Raw genomic sequence first — 27,666 nt, forward strand, 5'->3', positions numbered from 1 at the left:
TTAAGAAACTTTTTTAAAGCTCAGGGAATAGTAATAACTTGTTTAAAAAATAGGGAACCTTTAATTCAGATTACCCTGGAATATAACCCTCCGTTCAGTCCAGCAGGGCCCTGAGTAATGTAGAGAGAATTATATTAGCTAGTGTTAGCAGAATGACAGCTATTGTGAATCTTGATGTGCATGGCCGCCATGCTGATTGCTGCCTCACTGTACATGGCCCCGGCCTCCTGGATAATAGGAGACTATTTTTAGAATGGCAGAGAGAGAGAGAGGGAGAGAGAGAGAGAGAGGGGGGGGGGGAAGGGGGAGAAAGATTGAGAGAAATGGCTGACAAGAATAGGGATGAAGCAGAGAGGGAGAAAAGGAGGCGAGAGAGAAAGGGAGATTGCATTGACAATCGTGCAACACTGAAGTAGCAGAGGGAAGACAGGAAAATGTTATGGGCAACCAAGCAACTAATAAGCTTGAACCTCAGCACTCTGCATAATGCGACAGCTCATTACCGCCCAATTAGGCATTACAATGCCTTGCTTACTGAGGTTTATTGATGCAAATCAACCAGGAAAAGATACCCTGGTGCCAAAAAAAACAGGAGGTGAAATTGGATGAGAATTTGTCGAAGTATGGGCTCTGTGGCAGTTCAATCAATTTACAAAGTCTCTGCGGGGGAGGTTATCCAAATTAGTATGTGATTCTGACAATATGGAGCTGATTTATTTTCATCCTCTTGTTATCAAGCAGCTGAGGTTTCCTCTGATGATATTATGATGACCCTTTTTTTTTTACAGCATAAAGCCACACGCACTGTTCCCAGTGACGTCATTAATTACACCATCTGTCTGACACATGGTACGCAACATCCTCCGTTCCCTCTTTCTCCATCCTCACTAGTGATCACACACATGATCATTCGGACATGCACGCGTCCCATCACAATTATCCAGAAAATGTCCCATCACAATTACAAATCACACTTCTCCAACACACACACACACACACACACACACACACACACACACACACACACACACACACACACACACACACACACACACACACACACAAAAAAAAAAAAAACAAACACACACACACACTCCTAGCAACCCACCCCTTTGAGTGTCATGGAGAGGCCTAATATTCCCTCCTGCAGACAGCCAACAGGACACTTTAATTTATTTATTTTCTTCTGGACTTCTAATTCCCCACCTCCCATATGCTGCCTACATGGATTATCACATGCTACTAAACTCAGTCTGGATCAGGCCTGAGGTAATTACTTTAAATACATAATACTGTGTGTGTGTGTGTGTGTGTGTGTGTGTGTGTGTGTGTGTGTGTGTGTGTGTGTGTGTGTGTGTGTGTGTGTGTGCGGGGTGTGTGTTTCTGACAGACCGTTGTCCACAACATTGATGTTTAAGTGAGAGGTGGACTCGACAGTATTCCAGTCCTGGTGTGCACTACTTTGCAAGCAGAGGTCAACATTACTGTGTCTATGATGAATATACACAATTGTGCTGGTTAGGTCTGTTAGCCATGAAAGAATTAATTCTGCCACTCTCTCATGTGTTGACTATCAAATATAGCAAACAAACATAGTAAAATGTAGACTTCCCTAGTGATTAGCACAGCTATAACCAGTACCGGTGTGTGCATTTCTGCCACTCTAAGCCAAATACAATTGTGCCGCCCCTCTATTTGCAATGTACAATAGGCTACATCAACAATAACACACAGCTAATTTACGCAATAAGCAAAAAAAACAGCAAAAACAAAAATGACAATATACACATCACGCAAATAGACAAGTGTAACGCACAAAGTGTCAAAAATTATAAGTAGGCCGACACATAACGCATATGCATATATCTCAATGACAACAACGGCACCAAAAGGTCTGCAGCATAATAAATCTAATAGGTTCCAAACCCCTTTACAGCAGAGTCATAACAGCACAGCTATTTTCTAAATAAACAATTTTCAATTCATCTAAATAGCGACTTCAATAATATTGCAAATCTTTATATAAACAAAACCTTGTGCGTAAAACATAATGTCGATTAGTTCTTGCGTTATTGTTGTTGGCCATTTGCCGGGCTCTTTTATATCCTCCTCACCTTGTCCGGGTAGCGACGCTAATGTTTTATGTTCAGCGGCCTCAAAGTCAGTCCTCCTTTTTACTCCCACTGGGATCAATATATTTCAATAAATAATTCTTTGTTTTACAGTGTATCTTTCATATCCTCATCACCTTGTGTAGCCTACTGTAAAACCCCTGACCTTGTGAAAACTTGGGATGGGGGGCAGGGGTGCTGATTGGTGATTTTGATTGACAGACACACATTTCTCACCAATGTACTGCAAGAGGTGACAAAATGAGGGCCAAACTAAACTTTTTTTTATAAGCCCACATTTTTCCGCCTTGCCAAAGTGCCGCTCTAGGCTGTTGCCTAGTCTGCCTAAATGCACGCGCCGGCACAGGCTATAACATTCACTATGAGGCCAACCACATGTATGCAAACACAGACAAACAATGATTACTCTCTCCTTAATATATTCACCAGCCAAGAACTGCATTTGGCTAAAACGTATTTGGATATTTTAATAGGATGACAAACATTTCATAGAGTAGCTATTAAGGAAAAGTCAAAACATAATAATAATAATAATAATAATAATAATAATAATAATAATTTGAAGATGTTTGTTAGTAAAATATATTTTACAATGTGAAAACCTTGGGAAAAAAAACAATAATTTATGGTATATGATTAGTAGTATTTAATTGTTATTCATTTGCACCAAATAGCATGTGTTAATGAATTTGACAATAATATGCCTAAGCAAGCACAGTTGATTTTGAATGATTTTAATGATGGTTGTTGTGTTAATACTATGATATTGCAATATCATAGTTATTGTGATTATTTTTTTATATTATTTATTTTATATTTAATTTTTAATTAAATAGCAGATTAAAAAGAAGAGAACAAGCACATAATGGGAAACATGAAGAATGTTTTGTTTTATTTTTGGTTATTTTTCTAGTGTTTACTGACAAGCCATCAATCATAGCAGTGTTGAAAGACATATAGGCTATAGTTTTACAGCTGGAAAAGCTTGTGAAGGTGACATGACATGAAAACTAGTAAAACACTGTGTTTTCCACTAGTGATACCTATGTTATAATCTGATCTATAACACAGATTTATAAATCAAGATTGGAAAAATTATAACTCTAGTTTCAAAAAGTATAAATTGAAATTTTAATTGTTACACTCCACAACTATCTGTTCACTTATGTACTATGTCTGAATGTATTTAGTGTTTAGACTGTGTTAAACAAACTGTATTTACACTCAAATAAAGCTCATACAATATGTATTTTTTAATATCTGTGGTATGGTAGATTGCTTTAATATCGCCAGCAATTATAGCCACAACCAACAACTGTTTGTAACAGCTCCTATTTGTATTAAGAAATTGTGTTTGGTTTGTTCATGTTGCTCCCTGGTGATGTGTGGCCTCAATACCAATTGTAGCTGTTTGCATTTAAATAATTCAACAGAAAATTACTGTAGTCATACATCTGAAAGTGTAATACAGTTGTTTAAAATGATAGGTCAAATTCACTCTCACAAAAGCTAGCTGTGGAGGGATCTGGGTTTCTTTGCTACATCATTTTGGGAGGAGGGAGACAAAGCAGAGAAAAGACCAGTCTCCATTTTGTTTCACTTCCAAGGACACAGAGGAAGGAAGACAACTGCATAGAACATTTCCCCAAATATGCCCAATTCAATGAGAGATATTGCCGATCAGTCACACATACACACACTGCACATAGGCAGGAATATACACAGACATTAAATATACACACACCGCAAAAAAGACACACACACACACACACACACACACACACACACACACACACACACACACACACACACACACACACACACACTCAGCCTGGGTCTAGCTAAAATTCACGCGTGTCAGGTGGAACGGTCCATTCGGGGTGAGAACAGAGGGGTGCAAGTGTGCTCACAGGTCCAGTGCGGTTGCTTTTAATGGACCAGTGGTGTAGTCCGATAAAGGGCAGCCATCTATCTGCACCCACCCAGTCAACTCTGACACTGTTTCCAAGGAAACACCACCCGTGGGAGCCAGAAAGGGAGGGTGGGACCTTGAGGGAGCATATTCTCCTGTGCTGTCAGAGTGCCAGGAGGAAGGAGGACAGGGATGGAGTGATAGAAGGTTGGAGGAGTGGAGGGAGAGGGGAAGGAGAGATAGAGAGGGGGGATGGGGGATACAGAGGAAGGATGCACCAGCAGCCTCACAGGGGTTAACTTTAATCAGACATGACACACACACACCCCAGGAAAAAAGAGTGACAAATGCAACTAGAATCACACACTCGCATCGGAACACTTTCACAGGGAGAGGTGGACTTTCACACACATACTGTATGCACAAATGACTTACAGCAGACACACTGTGTGCATATATGCGTGCAGGCGTCATTTTCCTGCAGACGGGCATTGCGGGACACTTTGCAAAATGCGCATCAAATACAAAAAAATGACACGTCATATTTCATTTTCAGATCATTTTCTTTCTCTTCTCTCCAGATTGTGGGAGAGACAGAAAGCCAGTGATGCACACAGCTGAAATAGGGATGCCTTCTCATAGCCAGGCCCACTGCATCATCATCCAGAGACCAGATCACACTGTCGCCTCCAATAATGTCACACATTAACAACTTCATCATTCTTCATATGGGTTGTGTCAGGTATTTGTTCAGCTTGATTCATTCTTATGCAGAGTTTACTACTGCTGAAGCTTTAAAGAACGCACAGAGGCAGGAGACTTATTCTGAGCTAACTTGTTTGTGTTGATATATGTGTGTGTGTTTGTGTATGTGTGTGTGTGTGTGTGTGTGTGTTTCAATCCAAGGCTGGGTATCGAGCCTCAAACTTTAGGGGCCGAGCAGTAAGGCATGGATACCCGACCCGAGGCCGACGGGTCCCGACAGTACCCGACGGGCCGGCCGGGTTCGGACAGATATTTAGAAATTATGGTCGGGGTCGGGTCGGGCTCGGTCACGTCAGCGCGATAAGGCATTTGTTGTAAAATGGTGCAGCGGCTCCTTTTAAGAGAGCTCAGTGTGTGTGCGTGTGCGTGTGTGTGTGTGTGTTTGTGTATGTGTGTGTGGTAAGTGGGCAGAAGAGAGATAGAGAAAGAGGAAGCAGATGTGTTGTAGATGCAACCGGAGCAGAGTTAGTGGTTATTCATGTTATAACGTCGGCCCTGGAGGTAACGAGTCTCCGCTTGTTTTCTGATCACGGTCGGAAACGAAGCGATCAGGAAAGGTTAACCCATTGAACATTTTAACAGCTTATTAACGTGCGCTTGTTGCCCCGTGTGCGCTGATGCGCTCATCTGTTGACATTTCCGAATGCCTTCCTACAGTTGCTTAATAAAAGATTTCCACAAACGTAGCCTACATGTGTCATTAGTATGAGGAAAAACAAATGAGATTTTAACTGCGTCGGGCTCGGACACAAATTTCTTAATGCCTGTAGGGCTCGGGCCGGTTTCGGTCACGGCTCTGTCGGACACGGGCCGGCCTCAGACAGAAAAATTCGGCCCGATCCGGACTCTACCGAGCAGTAAGTAAGTACTGAAAGTTGTCATTGAATTTCCAGTCAGATTCATAATCTTGTTGCCTAATTCTTTGGTTAAAATCATAATTCTGCTAATTTTAGACTGTATTTTCAGTGTATTTTAGATTCTTGTACAGGTGCTTGTGTTCAGTCAGTATTTAACATTTGAGTAGTGGTTCAGAAACTCAAGTATTGTGTAATTGTATTGTATACCCAGCATATTATTAACAGACTTAAACCCCTTAAAAAAGTGATATGCTGGAGGATGCTGTACATTTTCTTTAAATTAAACTTATCTCTCTAGTGACATATAGATAAATATGGACTTCTTGCTTCTCCCTATTAGAGTAGATTAGGTGCATCAACAATCAGTTGAAGTTAAATTTGGTGGGAAAGTAATGACTAATGGGAAGAATGTATTCTTTCTGTTTAGCCTCTCCTGACCACATGCTTTATGAATTTCACTGCAATACTACAAACACACCATTCTACAGTCATTATCATTATTATTACAAATCCACACTACGTAAAAACTAGCCTACACAGCTCTAAAATACCCTGAACTACACCGGCCCACAGACGCCAGGAACAATTAGAAGGTGTAATCTCTGCACATCTATCTGCCAGGAGGCCTGGGCACAAACGCTGAGCAGAGAGAGAAAGAGAGAGAGAGAGAGAGAGAGAGAGAAAATATAACCATTATTAACAGACGAGGCTGTCTGCACTGGAGGCCTGATCACCTTCTTTAAACACACACACACACACACACACACACACACACACACACACACACACACACACACACGCTTAGAGGTTCTGGGCTTTGTGCAATCAGATGACACACACCCTTCCTATTTTGCCTTGTAATTTTGATTTTATGCAGACAGTTAGAATCACCACTGCTTTTGTTGTGCAGTATGTCGGCATACTGTAAATGGGAAGTTGTACAAACCGAAGGATTCTTTCATCCATCTATGTCCTAATGCTGTCATCCACCTTCTGCCTGGCTGCTGATTACAGTCTGTGTACTGTCTAGCTGTGCAACACTGACTTAATGTTATTTTGCTAGAGCAGAGCCATTGGAGCGACCCAGATGTCCATATACTATAATCTAATCTAAAATGATTCTGGCTCTGGATTGGCTAATCCAACACCACTCCTACTAATCTGACGTCTAATAGACGACATCTGGACAAGATGAAAACATTGCCCGGAGACAATCTGATTGACTTGTTTGGGAACGATAATCTTGTCTGTACAGTAACTTTGTTCCTGTAAGCATGAATTTATCCGCATGTTTACCACTAAACACAGACAAATGTTATCTTGTCTTTGGGACAAAGCTTACAAGGACCCATAGCAGTGGTGGTCTGGCATTTAGGTTTGTGATCAAATTATTTCAATTTCAATTATTTTGTTATCTTTTTAACATGCCGATTGAACTTCTTTAAGTGGGAAATTTTGGAAGTAAATAATTAAATTGTAAATAATGAAATAGTTCAAACACATTCATATGCACCTCTTCTTTTGCCAGACGGCATGTGTCTCACTGCATTCACACCTCTGCTTAAAAAGAAATGAATAAATACAGAGTCTATATCTGCCGGTGTCAACACGTTCCTTTGAGTGTATAATGGATCAAATCATCAATAATCAATTGAATGTGTCACCTAGCAGAAGCAGCTCCCCTCATTGCGACCGCTCTTTTTCCTTCCGTCCACTCCTGAGGTGTGATACGACCCCTGAGTGGATGCTCCCTGTCTTTTTCAAGCTGCAGGAGACCTTCTCAAAGAGCATAGCAACAGACCTGTCTTCCCTGTAAAAATAGGATTGGCTTCTGTGAAACCGACTTGACGCCACAGATACAACACACACTTCACTTCATTGATTATGCACCCAAGCCCCTCAGAGCCCAGCTTTACAAGTGATGTCTTCCCCTCTTCGCCTTGCTCACTCTCCTCATAGCTCCCATTTTTACCCTCTTGCTCAGATTTGGAGCCATTTACCTCACAACCACATCAATATTTTAGCCCTCCTAGATGCGGAGACTTCCCCCTTTTTTTGTACATTTCTATTGTTTCCCCTGGATAATGAAATGTTAATGTTATTTGGGAGCAAGAGAGGCATGCTGTTAACACAGGCTGAAGACAACCATGGCAGCTAAATTGCAAAAGTCAAGAAAACTAAGGCCATCTGCATGGGCAGATCCTCTCTAAGAGTACCAAAATCAAGACTTGAGAGCTGCTTTGATTTGGACACACTCTATTGAAGTGGACACTTTGTTAATAGTTACAGTACATACAGTAGGGACAACTGCAGATGCAAAATCAAAGTACTGCCTGTGTAGCCAAAGGCTGTTATACAGTATATCATTCCTCTGTGACATAGAGCTCCATTGTTGTGTAAAAACTATTTAAATCACACTCCTTGATTACACTGAACGCGAGCACTGTAATGTACTTTGTGTGGATCCCTCATATACTGTCCTGCTGCCGTAAATACTCACTATTGCAGCAAACGTAAAAAAAGGAACTATTTACTCCTGTTTGACTAAAGTTCGCATAAATCTAATGAAATTATTTAGCCTTTTAAAAAAATGACACTATATATTTGTGATTTGTTGGGCAGCCCTTTGCTGCATGTCATTCTCCCTCTCTCTCCCCTTTCATTTCTTCAGCTGTCCTGTCAAAAATAAAGGCCCAAATACCCCCCAAAAAAAATAAAATATATATATATATTTGTGATTTGTTTTTAAAGATCTAAATCTTCATTAGGAACAAATGGGCTTGGGGCTGGCTGAGGAAGTCAGAAGAGACAAAATAAAACATTGCTACCTATGTCCGTTGTTTTGACTATTTTGTTGACAACATCTAAGCTTAATTGTTCTTCCAATGTAGGTAAAAGTGTGGCAATTACAATTTTACCTTTGCAGACAAAATATTATTTACTGACATGTTGCTTATTCATTGTTATAATGCATTTTTATGGATGTGATGGATCAAAATTATGGTGCCATACATCAAATGTTCTTTCACAAACCATGCCAATAAATAAATAAATAAATAAATGCACACACAAAAATAATTAAATTATTTGTTTTAGTGATAACTTGAGATTGTTTTATGACATTCTTTGGACTTGTGGACATGAGAGCTGTGTGTGTTATTCAATATAGGTCCACACACCGTAGCATGCTGGTATTTCATGCTAGCTTTCAACAGCTGTCTATTACCATCCGATAACACATCGAGAGAGGTATAAAACGCAGGGGGCGGGGCTGAGGAGACTGAGCAAACAAACATACAGGTGGGGAGAGAAAGGACAGATGTATTGAAAGCTGTTGAGTGATGTTTTTCTTTATTGCTGTGCTGTTGACTGAGAGATTTGCAACAGAGACAGAGAGATAGAGAGAGAGAGAGAGAGAGAGAGATATACTGTAGGTGAAGTGTGTTTCAGTAATAAAAGTAATAACTAAAACAAGGCCAGACTGTACGACATGGAAATGTGACACACAAAGTAGTATGGCCATGAAAATACCTTGTAGTACATTTCTCAGTAAAGGCTTTTCTCTGAAATTAAATTCACCGTCAGCCACTCAGCAGCAATTCTCTAATTCAAAATTTGATGCAAAAAAACAAATCAAGCCTGATCTCTGATTTGATGAGTATAGCTCAAATGCTCGAGTTATTTTTGGACAAACCAAACTGTCCAAACAGTATGTTCTCATTAATGGTTCACCACATCTATTTGGGCATGATTTTAAAGAACTCAGATTATGGGTTATCCTGGATTATGCAAAGGACCCTGTGCACAAACACTTATCAGTTTCATTTCTTTGTCCTCCCAATGATATTCATGCCAAATCCCACAGCGCCGTATCTTTGCTCACAGCTGGCAAGTGTAACTAAAGGATTAAGCAAGCAGCTTCTACAAGCAAATAGATTTCTCCCTACTTCAGAGGAAACTGCTAGTTATGCAGCGCCTATCTGTCCGCCAGGCATGCACAAAAACATGTCTCCCATTTTCTTTTTTTCACGTTTTTAACAGTGCAGAGGGAGATGTTGAGAAAAGAGGAGAACGAGAAACAGGAGAGTAAACAAAACAAGCACAAAACACACGTATACTGTAGTCTATGTATGGGCACAGGCATTCTAGATTGTTCAGAAAACCACGTGTCCTCAACTCTGCATTTAGGTGTTGCATGTTTTCCTTAAATATGGCTGCTAAAACAAGAGGGTGGCTGAACTTCATCTGAACTGGATTTGCATTAAAGCACATGTTTAGACACAGCACTCCCACCACCTAAATAACCAATCAGCATGCAAGTATGCCATTGGACAAGCTCTGATTGTCCACCAAGCATCCATGAGTGAGCCTTACAGTTTACAACTGAAATACGTGAGGTGAAACTCCGACTGCTTCCTGTATGCAAATATTTCTGAAGGTTTCTTTCCCATATATGGTCCAGATCAAGCCCAGTCTATGATGGCGATTTCTGATTCCCTGCGTGACCTCCCCGCTTTCCCTAAGGGAGATGTGGATTAATTAGCATTGATCTGGAGCAAGAAAACACATAGCAGATTGGGACAGGTCCAAGGCTATCACAGATACAGGAGCTTACTTGAAATACAGCACAGAATACATTTACATTTTTACATTTTAGGCAACTAACTGACAGCTGGATCCAAAGAAATGCACCATGAGTTCAACAATTTCCAGGTAAAAAAATACTCACTCAGGTTTTATGCAGTCAAATATAAACACTAAGACATTTTGCCATATTTGCTTTACAAATGAAGAATTATTTTTTAACTTCTCAAATATTCCAAATATTCCAGTTTTGATTTGATATCAACAAGTATGTTCTGAGTAAGCATCAAAATGTTAGTTTCAAACTTTTTCTTTGTTCCTCAGTCCTTTGTTTCAAATATACTGCACATTACTCAGGGTCATAGTGCTGATCTAGGCTCTTTCACCTGGATCCTTTTGACCATTTTTCTTCTGTAATGACCTAAAAGCCATAATGTAAATGTTTCTAGATCAGCAGTCCTAATCGCAGACGCAAGATGCAGTCCATCTCTTCTTGCTGAGCAGGCAAGGCCTCTTTGAGCCATTAGGCTCCAAACAGCTGTGAATGCCTTGTTACGTGCAGAGCAGTGTATCATTGGAGTCAGAGAGAGAGCTAGTAATATCTAATTCAGATAAAAAAAGGGTCCATCTGACATCTTTGTATGTGCGGCAAACTCAATTTAGGATTATTCTAGCTTTCTTCTCCTCTCTCTTCCTGTCTGTGTCTAAGCTAGGAGGCCTCATTTAAAATCTCTTCTTCAACACACAATTTGTGCTTACCATCAAATCCCAGCAAAAGTTGTGACACAGCAGTTTGCATTAATTATCTCCAAAGCTCTGCAATACAATTTACAATTTTTTTGTGCTGTATTATTATCCTTGATCTGAAATAATCATGTAACTAAGAACATTTTACACATCTTGAGCTACCTATTGTTAAACTCTTCCTCATTATGCTGTACATTTTTCATTTGATCCGATATGTGCATGGCACTATGTGAGAGTGTGGCAGTTTCATGAGATTCAGCAGATCTTGTGCTGTGAACATCAGCCAGGGACAACAGCAGCATTTTATTTTGTAACTGCAAAGATTTTAAGCATATGGCCACTGACTAGCACTGAGACACAGCAATACATCACAAGCATCATAATGAAAATTGTGAAATCAATTGCCTTTTAATTTAACCTATTTAGACAGACAAGATCAGCTATTTTGACAATCAATTAATCCTTTATCAAAGCACAAGTTGAGCAAAAATACCAAACATTCTCCAGTTCCAGGTCCTCAAATATAAGATTTGCTACTTGATCTCCTCTTTAATAGTAGTAAGCTTTGGGTTTTTGATGGTTGTTTGGACAAAACAAGATATTTGAATATGTCCCTTTGGACACTGTAATAGTTTCTGACATTGTATAGACTAAACAATTGATGAATGTACAAATAATATGGAGATTACCGATAATGAATAAAGCCATAATTTTCAGCCACATTGGTTGGATAAACATATACTTTACATTGGTTAACAATAAGCAAAGCTTGCTTTTGGTAAAAATAAAGGTCTGCGATGTGCTTTAATGTGGCTGGTTGCTGAGAGTGCTTAATATTATCTCAAACAACTGCAGAAAAGTCCAAAAAGAATCTCATCACATTTCCATTGTTGAGAAAATAGACAGAGGAAGGAAAGGAGAGAAAGAGAGAGAAATGGAGAGTTTGGCTGGGAGGAATAGACAACAATTACACTTGCCCTAGGAGGCCGAGGGAACCTGACCACGTTGCTATGGAAACTCAAGTACAGCAGAAAGTAACAGGAAAATCAATTCAGATTGAGCTTATCTCTCCCTCGCTCTCACTCCCTTCTCATTTCACAAGGGCTATAAGGCACGTTTCCACTCTGAATCACATTTTAACTATTGCCCGGCTGATGCAGCACTAATCACAACTAACACAATGATTTTTCTTTTAATTCCCCGTAAATGGCAAATGTGGATTATAGTGACCAGAAAAAGACATCTTCAAACACGCACACCTCTGAAATTGTATAAAAGAATGAAGCAAGCATAAATGTGCTACGACTCGACACAAATCACCCTCTGTCTCAGGCACACCATTCATTCTTGCTCTTTCTTTCCTCTCCTCGTCACTCGCTCCCTCAGAGGGGCAACAGCAGCTGTATGCAGGTGATAAGAGTGTGCAGCGATGGGCGTGCGGCTCTGATTGGCTGGCTCATCGCACTGTGCTGATGTGAAGATTGCAGGTTGCGTCTGTCAAAAGGCCACTCTGCTCGCGGTTGTAACATTGTGACGTCACTGGCACAAATGACAGTCTGACTGGCCACACTCACAGTGTAACATGAGATCATTCCACCTTTCATGTTTCTGCATGACACATCCTTTTACATTTAAGAACCAATCATCGACAGCATGCAGGACATATTTTTTAATTATGTTAACAACATAATCATAAATGTATCAGACATATAGCCCCACAAGAACAGCTCTGACCATCTAACAGACACTCAAGTTATGACAGAAACTGACTGTCTGCAGCCTTCAGGGAGTTTGGGTGTTGTTTGGATCTTATTCGTTGGCTGTACATTGGCAAGGTGAGGTCAAAGACAGGCTGCAAGTATACTCAGTGTCTGTGTTTGTCTGTATGTGTTCTCAAGGCTCATGCCAAAGAAGAGGAGAGAAAACGAGCCTTGAAGAAAAATAATGATGCTTGATGCCTCATCCATCATGAAAAAGATAGAGGGTCACCTTGCAGTGAAGTCAGCTGGTCATTTGCTACTGAAGGAGTCAATCTGGAGAACCATTTGTCGAAATCACAGGAGAAGTCAACTGAAACTGATATGATGCAGTAAGACTGTGCCGTAAATGTTCTTATTTTTATGTACAGTGTATGTTTAAGATGTTATATATCAATATTGGAAAAATATTCGTATTAATATCCTGACTCTGAATTTACCCATATCACCCAGCCCTATCGCTTTGGGTACGCTGGTCAATTTTGTCTTCAAACAGATAGACAAAATAGAGAGCAACCTGCACTTTCTGAAAGGAAATAATATAGTCAAAGTATAGTTCATTGTCATGTACTAAAAGTGCTAATTTCACCAACAAGAGCAGTCTTTAAAATCTCAGCTCAACTTGATACAGATGTACTACGTAATGGCACGGACCCATACAAGTACAGTATATAAAAATATTAGAATAAAAACCACAATTATGATATTTTTTGTGATATTTTTCATGTTTGCAAAGCTCACTTGTTACTATGATAGCCCACATTTGATGAACTAATTTGCTTTCATTCATGTTTCAGATGTTACTGTCGCCAACAGTCTGCCCAATAAGATGATGAAGAAGCGGAACAAACATTTGTAGGACTCTTCTTTTTCTGGTTGACAAAAAAAGTTAATTACTGCTGGACTGTATAGTACTCTTTGTGACATGTAAATTGAACATTATTGTGTAAAATTGGTGTTTTTTTCTGAGACAAATCTATAATGTATAGATCCATAGTCCAAAGTGTTTTGTGATAAAAAAAAAAATAAACCTCACTTTGATCTCTTCCTCTGATTGGTGTCCAGCAGGTGCTCTAAAACCATGATCATGTCTAATCAGTGTTACAGATGCCCAGCAGGGGGGCACAGGCACCAATGCACTGTGTGAAAGTTTAAAGAGGCTCAATGTGATTTACTGTATTTTTCCCGATTAACCACCCTGGGAGCAGAATAAGACCATGTATTAATCCTTGATTGGATGGAAGACGGGAGAGAAAAAATGGAGTGAAAAATCCCTATTAGGTCAGCAGAGTGATTTGAGTTATTAAGTGCCTTTTTTACTCTAATCAGTCACTTTTAAGATGGGATCAGACACTGTTGCATTATGGGATGTGATTGAGCACACCAGTTTGTCTCCATTTCCCCCAGCGCTTCAGCTGGGAACATATGGGAAGGTTCCTCCATGAACCACGCCACCTGTCACTGACACACGCAGACGCCTACATGTACAGAGGGAGTTTGCACCTACACAGCCACAGTCATCCAACAGCCCACAACCAGGAGAGTTTATAAACAGAAATTAATTGCTTGTTCCGGCTGTAATTAGCTCACACCATGCTTATTACTAATCTGTGTCTTGGCCTTACGCCAGGCCAGTTCTGGCCCGGATCCAGTCCATTTTCAACACAGTGTTGCTCTACAGTAATCCATAAGCTCTGGCAGGATGGACCCGTTCCACTAACTGAGCTTTACTCAACTATAAACACATATTTCTAACTTTTTTGTCAACGAGTCCTCATATTAACCTTTTTCTATTACTGTATTGGATTGTCTAAAAATGCATAGTCCTATGTTTACTGTCCTGATTGCATAACATACTGTGTAAGATCCACAATAAAGTAACACTGAATGTAGTCTTGATATTATATTCTGAATCATGCACAGACAGCCCAAAACTATAAAAACAAATTCAGGACATTACTGTAAACCAGATTCCTGCAGTATAATGATAGCACACTCTACCAAAACAGTGCTTATTTACGCTGCTGTCTTCAATCCAAGTTGAAAACAAAGGGGCATCCCCATCACAGAAAGCCAAATTGCCTATTAAAGATGAGAGCATGTTTAGTCTCCCAATGCGCCCAGCCATCACCATCCTAATCATTCCCTGCCTAAACAGCCTAATGGCTGCCATATTGCTACTGTTTATTAGTAAACACTGATGGAAGAGTGCCCGCTTCAACAGTTGTTGATTTTGTCTATCCGTATGGAGTATCAGCTGGGAATCACAGCTACCGTGCCAGAACGTTGTCTGCTGTTCAGTCTCCCGTCACTAAACAGATTGCTTTATTGTTTTATGTGCATAGTGAATAGGATGTCAGTAGATGGCATAATATAATACATTAACCGTAAAGCATTAAACAAATCTGAAAGCTGAGAACAGCCCTTCTTCTGGTATTTCTACTTCACTAGATTGCTCTACTGATGTATTTTAAAATTCTACCTTGTAAAACCAAGGTAGAATTAAAATGTGCATTGTATTTCGGCACAAATTACAAGTGTGTGCATCAGCCGCTCCAAAGGACACTCCAAAGATGACCTTAGGTTTAAGATGCTTTTGGGAAGCCCAGTCCAAGATCGATTTGCCTCCATCTCTGTCTCAGTAACCCTTCTATCGATCCTTATCAAATATGTATCACATCCTCAAGCCTTCACCGCAGCTAAGATGGAGACTTCAAACAGCAACAGCTCAAACAGAAAGTCAAAGAAGAGCTTGGTTTCTTTCTTTCCAAATGGCAAATCTCAAAGCAGAGGGAAGATGTGAAACCAAAATAATAATGTAATACTAAAAATGTGACCCAAAACAAAAGCTTTAAAACAAAATGCAATCTCGGATTATTACATTAAAGCTTTAAAAATAGCAATGAATAAATGCTATCCTAAAGCGAGCTTTACAAGAGACAGTAGGTTTAGTATGCTACAAAACGCACCAGAGAGACACACTATGCACACAATACATGAAGAAAACAACCCCCCACCCCAACGATCTCTGTTCTAACCTCACTTCTTACTAAAAGGGTCTTGTCTCATCCTCTTCAAATTCCCCAAACTCCCCTTCACACAGCACTCATATGTTGCAAATGCACAAAATGTATCCTTCAGCTCATGTTCCCATAATTCTCTGTGGCAGCAGCGTGATTAATGCACACAAATATTGATTTTTTTTTTCTTTGCTCTTTTTTTATTTCTTTCAGGAGAGTGCCCCCTGCCCCACCCCACCCCCAAACACTTCCTACTTGACAGAATCAGACTTTGCACTCCGTCACTCACATGTATAGACAATGAATATTACAGCACCTTTAGACACACACAACACACACACACACACACACACACACTGTACAAACAATAAGCACCCCCCATCTCCCTTAGTTTTCAGGCAGCTGTGTGTGAGTGGACTGGGAAAAGGGGTGCAGCGAAAGACAAGGGTCAGCATTTCACTAACTGCTGATCTGTGTAGGAGGAGGGGGGAGCAAAATGATAGGCTGTGTTGTTTTCATAGGGTTTCACTGCAGGATGGGTGGAGTAGTTTGCAAAAAAACACATCATGCACCCACAAACTCAGACACATGTATATTTGCAGGCGTGATCTGGCAACTGTACATATTAATACCTAGATATTGCTATGAATTGCTATGTGGTTACATGTAGAGATCACCCATTTTCTAGCCCCTGAAAAACAAGATCAACAAACCATGTTTGTGCGAGGAGAGACAGAAATCTGGAGAGAGATGAAGAATGAGAGGCAGAGACGAAGCGAAGGAAAAGTGAGTGAGGTAGGAAAGTGGGAAGGGGAAGAAGGCAGAGGGAAAAGATCATGTGGCTAATGTGACGCAGTCCCTTGTTTACCAAAGAAAAAACCTCGCCCACTCTCCTCCTCTCTTGCTTTCAAATCTTCTCCTTCTCAGTCTCATGTTTTCCCAACTCTCTTCTCACTTCCTCTCCTCTAATCTGCCCTCTCCTCCTCTACATTTCCTTGCATCTTCTTTCCTCCCAAGCTCAATTCTACCACTGTGCCCTCCTTTCAAGGTTGGCCTGACTTTGGGCGTGTTGAATTTACAGCCCTGTCTCCGCCTGCCTCTCAGTGCCCTCACTGTCAATCTCAGTGAAAAATGGAGGCGGTGGCACATCACTGGCATGATAAATTCCTGCTGAACAGTGATCTTGTAAACCAAACACCTACAGGAGCCCCTTAGAAGACATCCTAACATTCCAGCAACTGGGCTGGTGGCTGGTTAGGACTGTGATTCTATTAGCAAGAAAACTGTTTAATTAGCCTCTATAAGCACTCATAAGAACCCATGAGAGAAAAATGAGCAGATACGAGATTGCAGAGCCACTTTCATCACTTAAACGCTAAACACACAGTTGGGTATCCGCTGACATGAATGTGACTGAAAAATGTAACTGGAGATTTTTTTTACTGATGCCGTGAGTATTGGAGTGACTTATTTGCATAAAGCAAATAAAAAACAGCATTTTCCACGCAGGAGGAAATTGACTGGGGCGCTGTGCCAAGCAGGTTATGCAATGAGATGAGAAGAGAGGAGAGAAGGCCGATAGTCAAGGCCAGCGGAGGAGGATGGAAAGGAATGGAGGACTGAAGGAAGAGAAGAGTGAATAAAAAGAAACAAAAGAAGAACACAAAGCAAGAGGACAGGAGAGAAGAAAAGTGGATGAGAGAAGAGGAGGCACTTACTGATTTCTCTGTATTGTTTTCAATGTGAATGCAACATACACAATGTCAGCATCTGACATATATTATAAAACAGATATCCTATGTACTGTATACACAAAAATATAAACCTCTCTACATTTAGTGTGAGTTAAGTCCAACTAGGGGCAGCCAATATCACTTTACATTGGTATGTAATTTTATACCATAGCATCAATATATATCATGATATAATACATTCTCTCTAAAAACAAGGGAGAAATTGATCATAAATAACATACAAAGAAATGACATTATCTGTTTTTAGCAGAACAAATACATTTTAAAGATTATTTTTGGGGATTTTCCCTTTAATGACAGTGGATAGACCAGAAAGCGGGAGAGAGATGGGGGATGACACGCAGCAAAGGGTAGCAGGTTGGATTTGAACCCATGCCGCTGCAGGACTCAGCCAATACAGGGCAAACGCACTTACTGGGTGAGCTAGAGGACACCTGAGAACAAATACATTTTAATACCAGACAAATCAAAGTATGGATGCAAACATTTTCATATAAAATCAAAAATTACTATAAAGCTGTCGACGATTGACAACTCTATATTACCTAACAGCATGATATATCATAATATTGCCCATTGTTAAGTCAAACATAAGGAAGAAAAAGTGATAAACAGTTGCATACAATTAAGAGGATGAAATAGCAAGATGGAAGCACATCCAGGAAGTAGGAATGGCTAATGGAGTCTTACTGCTAATTTCCACCGGTTGCGTAACGGCTGCGGAACGGCTGCGGAACAGCAGCGGAGTCACTAGGTTTCCATTAAAGTCAATGTGTGTATTTCCACTGACTGCGGAACGGCTGCGTTCTGACTGTGTCCCAGCTCCAGGGGTTCGCAGCCCTCCGGAGCAGATATGAGAGCTTCTATTTTTGCCAGATGCCGGAGAGCTCTGCAGCAATTCAGCATAATTCAGATTGTGCAGGACAGGAAGCACTACACCTTGAAAACACAGCACAGAGTTGACTCCTCTTCTACTCCTCTCAAACTGTTGTTGGTTTTGTGGTTCTATTCTACGAGAATTCGCGAGATCTCATGGGTCCCCGTGACTTTGGCTGTCAGTCATGGCCACAGCCGGTTCCGCAACAAATCCGGACCTGGTGGGTATTAGGAGTTAGGTCTCCATCAGATATAAAGTCTGTATCTAAAGCTGTGTCAGGCATCCCACTGGATGAACGACTGAATGAAGGTGGTAGAGTTAGCATTTAGCACAGTTAGCAAGAGATGAGCAGGAGAGGAGTTTTGCTTTTAAAATGTTATGAAATGAACACAATGAATCAAATAGGTGCTCTCTGCATGAAGAGTGTATGGTTGCAGTTCCCAGAGCCCCGTCTTAAAACGTCTTGTTTTGTCTGATCAACTGTCCAAAAACCAAAGACGTTCAGTTCAAAGAGGACTAAGAAAACCAAACAATATTCACATTTGAGATGCTGAATCATTTTCACTTTTTTGCCATATTTACTTAAACAATTCATTATCAAAATAGTTGCCTATTTTGCTGTCGATGAACAAATCCATTAATTAAGCAATTGTTTCAGCTCTAGAAAAGTAAAAGAAATACATTTTCCTACTAAGAATGAATTGAAACAGCTAGTAATATGACATTAAAATAATACATAAGTAAGATGTTGTTTACTGAAAATGATGATCAATTTTGAGAAAACGTGTTTCTTGTTTAAATATAACACCTTACCTTAATTTCCTAGCCTAAACCAAAGTGTGTTTAATAAACTATTCCTCACTAACATTACATTTGTTGTATGGGTCAAGCTGATGAATATAATAACATCCAGCTTTCACTATACTGTGGTACTGTCCAATAATGAATTTCAATTGGATTTAAACTGGTCTCCAAATTTGCAAGATGCCTACACTTACAGAACAAGATTTGAATGGATGCAAATGTTAACACATGCATAAAAAGCTCTCTAAGCACAGCGGCACTGTGTGTATCATTTGTTACAGAGATTATGTTGACTCCGTGCTAATGTTGCTTCTATATCCGTAGAAGGTAAGAAAAGTCAATAAGAACTCACTGTGTGGGTGATGTACACCCAATTGTACATGCTTGGTAGAGAAGAAAAATCATCTGCAGCAGCTCTGAGCTCATATATTACAACAAATACTGCACATCGGGAGGACTCAAAGCAGCCAAAATGTTACTGTAAGTAGACAAAGAATTTATGCGTAAATTGCACAACATACAACTGTATGCATCTTAAAGGAGAGTGCAATGTCTCAGGGACAGCACGGTCTTTGCCGATCATTCCATATCCAAGCGCTGGTTTTGTTGAAGCTCTTCTCTGCAACCAAGGCCGCCCGCCTCATTACGCTGCCTCATATCATGAATGATGAGAGACAAAAAGGTGGGTAGATGGAAAAACACAAAAACACACAGCAGCATGTAAAAAAAGCCACAACTACACAGACATAAGCATGTGCACACTGCTATACAAAGGTCCATGTGACAACAGACACATGCATTAAAATAAAGGTCCACCATATAAAATCCTGGCAGCAACACAATAGGACACAGCTCGACTCCTCCCCTCCCTACTTACTTTCTTTGGTTTTTTTTGCCTCTTTCATCTCTCTATTAGCTCTGTCAATTGTTAATCAAAAGCAGCAAAGAGGCGATCGGAGCCGGGCATTTGAAAGCTCGTGCTGCGAGATCCATTTTAAAATTCATGAAGGGTTAATGGTATGTTATTGGCAACATTAGGACCCAGTGAGCTTGCGTCGTGCTCATTCACATTAAAAACAGGCGGCTTCAAATGACTACTAAGCAGTCCTCATTCTGAGAGGTAATTCATATTGTAATTAACTTTACAATCACAGCTGATTAATTAAGACAGGCCCTAGTCTGTAATTATGCATCTATTTTTGACCCTAATGTGAATCACTGGATATTCAAAGATTTCAGCGGCAGTGATTTAAGCCAGTTTGCTCTCTACGGGCAAGTTACTGATCTTAAAAAGCACATTTACACCTGACGTTATTAAACAAGCAGACACATAATCAGCAGTGACCAAAGATTTGGATGTTTCAGGGTATGTACACTGTGGATGTTCATCAACATTTGCTTAATAATTAAGTGACATCATCCACCTAAATTGTTCAAAAACAGAAATATTTTCCTACAGAAATATCTGGAGCCTTCACTGTTCTTTCTCGTATTCTGATGCACAATGCAAGGGTAGGAAAGTGCGCTTGATGTTACCGTTCCCAACAAAAAACCTAACATTAATAATTCAGTGTGGCTGTTGGATAGCTTTATTTTGTGTCCACTGAGACCAAATCTTCTTTCATGAAAAATTGAAAAAAAAAAGAGAAGAAAAGGGGGGCGGAGAAGCAGAACTGCACCCAGTTGCTATTGTCAAGCCCTGTTGGCATCCTTATGGCCTCTCTCGTGCTTTTCGCTCACGCACGAACACTAACACACTTGCACAGACATCCCTCTAACCCTCGCTCCTATAGTAAACATACCCTCTCCATAACAGCGCGAGGTGAATCCGCTCATGCATCAGAATCGACCATCAAATATTTATCACAGAGCAGCAGTGATTTTGACAGTGTGCTCAAGCTTTTGACAGCACTCGCCTGCTGCAATACTTATTGGAGTAAACACGGACAATCCAATATCGTTGTTCTTTTGAACGCTTGCGAAAGAACTCAAAAGAACACTGAGCATACAATATAATCTATCAAAACTTCACTGCATGTTCTAAAAGCCTTCAGACCTGCTGTAAAAAAACAAAACAGGAAAGACATCACTGTAGACACTACAATAAGAGCTGATTTAAGAAATGATTGACAATAATTTCTGTCAGTGTAAAGGTATGACACACACACACACACACACACATACACGTATAATTTACAGAAATGTTTTTACTATTTTTCCTAATTCAATTTATATATTTGAATATATATATTTTATCTTTTGATAAAGATGTAGAGAAGATATGTTAAAGCATTTTATCCTCAAAATGAACACCTTTTTGCAGCAACAGATGAGGTAAACATCATCTCTGAGTCTTGTCTACATGATTAATTTCATTTACAGAATGTAATCATATCTGCATGCTGCATATTTGTCCAATGTCCGTGACATTAGGCAATGTCTTCAACTGGTAGCTCGCAGCGAGTAACTCGAGTAACCTCAAGTAAATAAGTCGCTGGCATGGATCAAAAGACACATCTTCATGCTTGAGTAGACACATTTAAAATGCCACCAAAACACCGTCCCAGATTCTGCCCTCAGTCAAATGACATCAAGTGCTCACTTACAGGTCCCTGAACACCCCAGTATGAAGCAAAATCAGCCAGCGGGCAGTACATGGAGCAATCAAGAGATAAGCATCCTATTTAACTTGAGAAAAAAATCCAACCCGCAGAACGTTCTGGTGTCTTGCGTTATCATGCTGTGCCACTGGATTCAAACAAGAAGGGTAACTAGGTCAATGAAGCTATGTAAACTGTTCCACTTTACCCCTTGCTGGACTCAAAATGGAGAAGGCTGAGGTGAAGTGTGTATAGGAGAGAGAAGCTCAGTGATTCAATGTGACAGTTATCAACATCCTCTGGCTAGTGAGAGGACAGGGCTGTGCAGAGCTGCAGAGCCTCAGTTAATGGCAGACTACGACAGAAAACAGGTAAGAAGATGACTCACAGTGAAACAGAACATAGTGTCCAAAGAGCACGGAGCAGATAAACAGCCCCCAAAAAAAGCAACACCCCTCTCCCTTCGTCAAACATTCAATCTTGCAGTTCTGGCACAAAAGGGCTTCACTGTGTGCTCTTTAATAACTGAAATACCTTCTACACAGTCATTTTAATATAAACACTGGCATTTTACTGTTACATATTACACATTCGGCTTGATTTTTAAAGGGGTGATAGAATGCAAAACCGATTTTACCTTGTCATAGTTGAATAATGACAGTTTAGTGGGTAACTAGGACATACATAGAACCTCTAAATCCCATTGACACCTCTTTCCTCTGCAAATCTCACAATTTGAAACTGCCTCTGAAAACGGGCGAATCTCAACAAGGCGCCTAGTTGACGTCAACTCGACGGCTCCTCCTCATTTGGCTCTAGTCTCTATGTTTGTCACGCCCCAACATTTACATAGGCTACACAACTGATCTGAGGTCAGCTTAGTCTTCTGAATAAGTCACGCAGATCTCAAGGAGTATAGCGGCCGGTGCTGCCTGTGTTGCTGCCTCGCCGCCTGGCCTGCCTTCCTTCACAGACCCCGGCCTGCTGTGAGGTAGATTGAGCTCCGTCACGGCTGGCAGCCCACAGCACTCCATACCCGCGCAAAGTCACCGTTTTTTGGGTTAATGGACTACCAAACGCTGCTGCCCTGACAGAGCTCCAGGGCCTGCAACTCCCCTTTTCCTGCTAAATGGCCGGTGTGTGTGACTGAGAGCGCGGTCAGCGACCTTGTTACGCCAGCAATCTCTTACCACAGGTTCCAGTTAATCTTTTAATGTGTGTAATTATAATGTGTTGAGTTATTTAAACAAACGATAGGGGAAATAACATATTTGAGCTTTATATAGTTGATTTCTCGCTTAAAAAAGTCTCAGAAGTGAATTTAATAACAAAATAGCCCGACAAACAATGTATAAATTTGCAGTGTCTGAAATATGAGACCTGCTGTCGAGTCTGCAATGTGTTTCTATGTGGTTCGCTCAAACCAATCAGCGCGCAGCTCATTCTAAATATTCATGAGCATACCATATTTGGAAGAAAAGCTCTTGTTCCAAATAGAGCCATATTCACAGGGTAGTTAAGGGCCTAATACAATAGCATTCGGGCAATTTTCAGCCCAACCAATGTTACATACCCTATTAGGAGACCTTAAGGAACAGTGTAAAATACCCTATATAATCATTCTATCACCCCTTTAAGGTGTCACAGGCTGAATTACCTATTTACACCATATACAAAGTATTACTTGTCTTACCTGAGCTGAGTGAAACTGTGTCTTTCTCCCATGATACAACAGTGACGTAGGCCTCAACAGAAGCAGGGATAATGCACTTGAAGACGGCTACACTGCCTCTCATAGCCTTCTGGTCGGCTACTCGGACTGTGTAGGGTTCCCGTGAAACTGTAGATCAGGAAAAATACATGACAAGTCGCATTCATAACAGACCAATTACGTTATTATTTACTTCTTTTTCATTTTTTTTTGTGACAGGGTTGGTGTCCAGATTAAGACACAGTATCAAGCTCTCATCTAGACAAGTTCAAAGCTACTGGAGTCTCCTTGAGCAAACAAAATCCCTCACAGCACCAGGGCATTGACTCTAGTATCACAATACTACTTTCGATTTTTAGTGGGTTTTTTTTTTGGGGGGGGGGAAGATACAACGGAAAGCTCTATAGTAGGTACTGAGCGGACCATACAATGAGAATAACCACATTGTTCATAATTGTGATTTAAGTTTAATTTGAATCAGTTCACTCAAGTAATCAAAATTAATTTGATGTCTCCGACCTACTTAAGCATTTACATATTTTTTCACTTATCTGGAGCAAAATATCCATCAATCAGACTCAGATCAATTAATTAAAGTCATGCTCCAAATGCTTTGAGCTTTTGCTTAATTTTGTATGTGTGTTGTACATTCATTTGTACAACACACATTTTTACACTCACATTAATATGTCTTTCAAGTGTTTGATTTTACCAATGTATTATTACAAAAAGCATCACACTACTAGTAGTGTTGCTACTATAACTACATGACACTCTTTAATTTCACTCTCACCACTACACTACTACTACTACTACTGTACTAGTGATACTGCTCTTTCCGTCACCACCACCATTACTACAAGCCCTTCCTGCTACACCAAGTCCTCCTCTGTGGACTCACCAGCTTTGATGTGGACATCCTGACTCCTGATCTTGCCAGAGGGGTTCTCGGCAGTGCAGTAGTACGTGTTGTCGTGGATCAGCTTGCTGAAGCTGGATGGCAGGAAATTGAAGATCTGGAGGGTTCCATTGGGGTGGACGTGGCGGATGCCCGGGACATCGTAGATCTCCTCGCCGGTCGCCAGATACCAGCGCAACGAGGCAGGAGGTGCGCCACCAGCAGGACAGGGCACAGAGGTCCCTGTGGTGCTGGCAAATACTACCTCTTGCAAAGATGCATTGACAAAGTATAAGCTGGAATGTAGGTCCTCACTGAAAACTGCAAGAGAGGAAACACAGATGTTACAACCATGTATTGTATTTGATCCCTTTTCCTGTTAATAGTTTGGAAGCAAAACATTGAATGAAGTTCTCAGAAGAAATCTGTAGCAGAGAGCACGGACTTTTGGCCAAACATGTACTTTTTGTTCTTTTTTATATTCAGATTGTTTGGTATTTGAGTATGAAAATGTCAAAAATGAGATAGCACAAATTAGTATTCCTCTAAAGTCAGTCACTGTAAGTGATTCTATTTTGGAACATGATCAGTAGTTTAGGATTCATCAATGTATTCCCATCTCTGGGACCTCGGGAACATTAAATTAACATAAACTACCATCAATTATGAAATAAGGTCAGTTGCCTTGATCATGTTCAAGCTTTAATTCAAGCCAACATCACAGAAATGAGACTGACGTTAAATGCAGTTTGTGCGGGAGCATTCTCCAGAGGAGAGGAGGGTAGTAAATGTCAATGTTGGACCAATTAGTTCTACGTAATCTACAGCTGTTTGATTCAGAGAGATGAAGCCAGCATATGTTTGCAATCTCAGCTTCTCTGTTTGAGAGAGAAAGTCAGTTTGTATTGTTTGTATTTCAGGCAAATACTTGTATATACAGTATTTGTGTATGTATCTCGCTTTCCATCTCAGCCTGGTGACAAGCCCAGAGGCTCTGCACTAAATGGCTTACAGTGGCACTGGCAGTTGGCTTGGACCCTCCCTGGGGAGAAAACATTTTAGCACTTCATAAATTTCTAACAAGGTTTCAAATTGCAGACGTTTCCATCCTTTTCTCTGCTTCAGCAGCTCTCAACCAGCAATGAGACACTCCAATGACCTGCTTGTGTACACACGCACACTCAACAACACTCATTTGTTGTTACAAAGAAGGAATACTCATTCAAAATTATTAGCACACTAATGATCAATACTGCAGCATTTTTCAAAACTACTTTGTTGACATATTGGATATCTGGACATTTGCACCACTTCTGAAATGCAAACAATTCTGCACTCCCTGTGTTACAGAAACTGGTGTATGCATTGGTAAACCTATTCAGATAATGAGGACTGACTGTGGGGAGTTTTCATCCACATGAAAGAAGCTGTAGCCATGTCCAATAACTGATGTCGGACCACATGCATTATTATGTTGTGAAAGACTTAATGATGACACTTTAATGATGGCTATGAAAAAATATATCACACAATGTATTTGTTTTTCTTTATAATTGAGGTAATTGAGAAAGGTATAGGCTACTGCATGACAGATGCAACAAAACTATTAAAGGAGGCCAGAAAACAGGTCTAATCGAGTAGAAACATCTGTGTAGATTTACCATGGCGTGTAACACTAGGGCTTAACATCTCAAAGTCACTCAAAGTCACTCATCTCATAGTTAAAGATTTTATTTAGAGATGGAGGGTGTGCACAATATCTTAGATATTAGCACAATTATTTGTACTCATTAAGTCCTGTATTGACAGAGTTAAATACACATTGACACACTGACCTTTGGTATACCAAAGTGACCCATAACATCTAGAAAAGGTACTTTTGTTGTTTTGCTAGCAATATGGCAATATATATTTAGCTACAGTGGTGAAAAGTCACAATGTACATTTACTCAAATACTGTACTTACTTTAGTACAATTTTGAGGTACTTGTGCTTTACTTTCCATTTTTTGCTTCTTCTCTGGACCAACTGCAACTTAAAATGCTGCTTACACCTTGATGCATTAATACTATTATTACTATAATCCAATACTATAATATATAACGTTAGAATAATATCACCTCTGACGGGATTCTGCATAATTAATACTTTTACTTCAGATACGTTAAATACACCTTGCTGACACTACTTATGTACTTTTACTTTGGTAGAGTTTTGAATGTTACTTTTACTCAAGTAAAGGTGATCTGCACGTGCTTCTTCCACCACTGTTTAGCTCGATGGTGGAAATATAAGCTGTAACCTTTTGCGCTGACGTTAGCTTAACCTAGCAAAATTTAGCTGACTTTTGTTGTAGCTATACATGTTAACATTACCTGGATTTAGCGTCTCTTAAAATAGCTGCTAGACTTTACTAAACATTAGCTAGCTATAAGTGAAAACGACCAACAAACCAGCCAACAAAGCCAGGTTTTCCTCTTTTAGCTAGCTAGCTAGCAGTTCCTGAAAGAAATGACAGACAACAGCTGCATTTCTGTCCCTCTGAAGCCGGTGCGGATACGACCTTTAGCTCTGGGGTGCCGGTGCCTTCTTATATACTGTCTATGGCGGGTGCGCCCCATGTAGGCTGAGTCGCTGGAAGTGGCTTTCTTTTTTCAATTTTATTTTTAAAGCGGCCCGGTTTCGAATCTGACCTTCTTATATACTGTCCATGAATCTGACCCGCGGCCCCTTGTTTAAATTAATTACTCTTGTTTAAACATGATACTGCAAACAGCTTGCAATGTTTATTAGCAAGTCTGGATGTGTTTTGGTGCATTTCTATCTATCTGTCTATAAGGAACATGTTTTCTAATGTTAATGAATCACTGAAAACTGAACATTTTACTAGAAAAATATGTTTTCTCCTGAAATTGTTAATGAACAATGTAAATAGTGTGCTGCATGTACTGTAAGGTTTGACAACCTTACAGTACATGCAGATTGTGTGAATTTGTAACACACTGGTTATTTAACGTATTTGACTTCAATAAAATATTAGTAAGTACAGTATGCATGCTCCCAGCAGATGAACTTTTATATACACTTATGTACAGTCTCTTACATGAAAAAAAGAGTTTTAGCCAATTGTAATCTTTTAAAATGTGGTGGGTTCTCAGTGGGTCTGTGGCACCAGCCAAGATGAAAATAATACATCAAAGTCATATTAAATTCTGATTCATTCTCCTTTTTCCAGCTGGCATGGGGTA

General features: G+C 40.1%; 1 protein-coding gene across 5 annotated transcripts in view; it reads right to left on the minus strand.

Annotated features, from left to right (window-relative positions):
- The window catches only part of dscamb (Down syndrome cell adhesion molecule b), a 118,678-nt gene that overhangs the window by 75,774 nt on the left and 15,238 nt on the right, over window positions 1-27,666 (minus strand). For all 5 annotated transcript variants that reach the window (XM_039784440.1, XM_039784454.1, XM_039784432.1 and 2 more), the window contains exons 2-3: window positions 24,422-24,739; window positions 23,503-23,649 (exon numbers count right to left, since the gene is read on the minus strand). In XM_039784440.1, the coding sequence (XP_039640374.1) occupies window positions 23,503-23,649; window positions 24,422-24,739 (465 nt within the window). The remainder of the gene's footprint in view (window positions 1-23,502; window positions 23,650-24,421; window positions 24,740-27,666) is intronic.

Source organism: Perca fluviatilis, chromosome 2 (assembly GCF_010015445.1).
Source record: "Perca fluviatilis chromosome 2, GENO_Pfluv_1.0, whole genome shotgun sequence".
Lineage (NCBI taxonomy): Eukaryota > Metazoa > Chordata > Actinopteri > Perciformes > Percidae > Perca > Perca fluviatilis.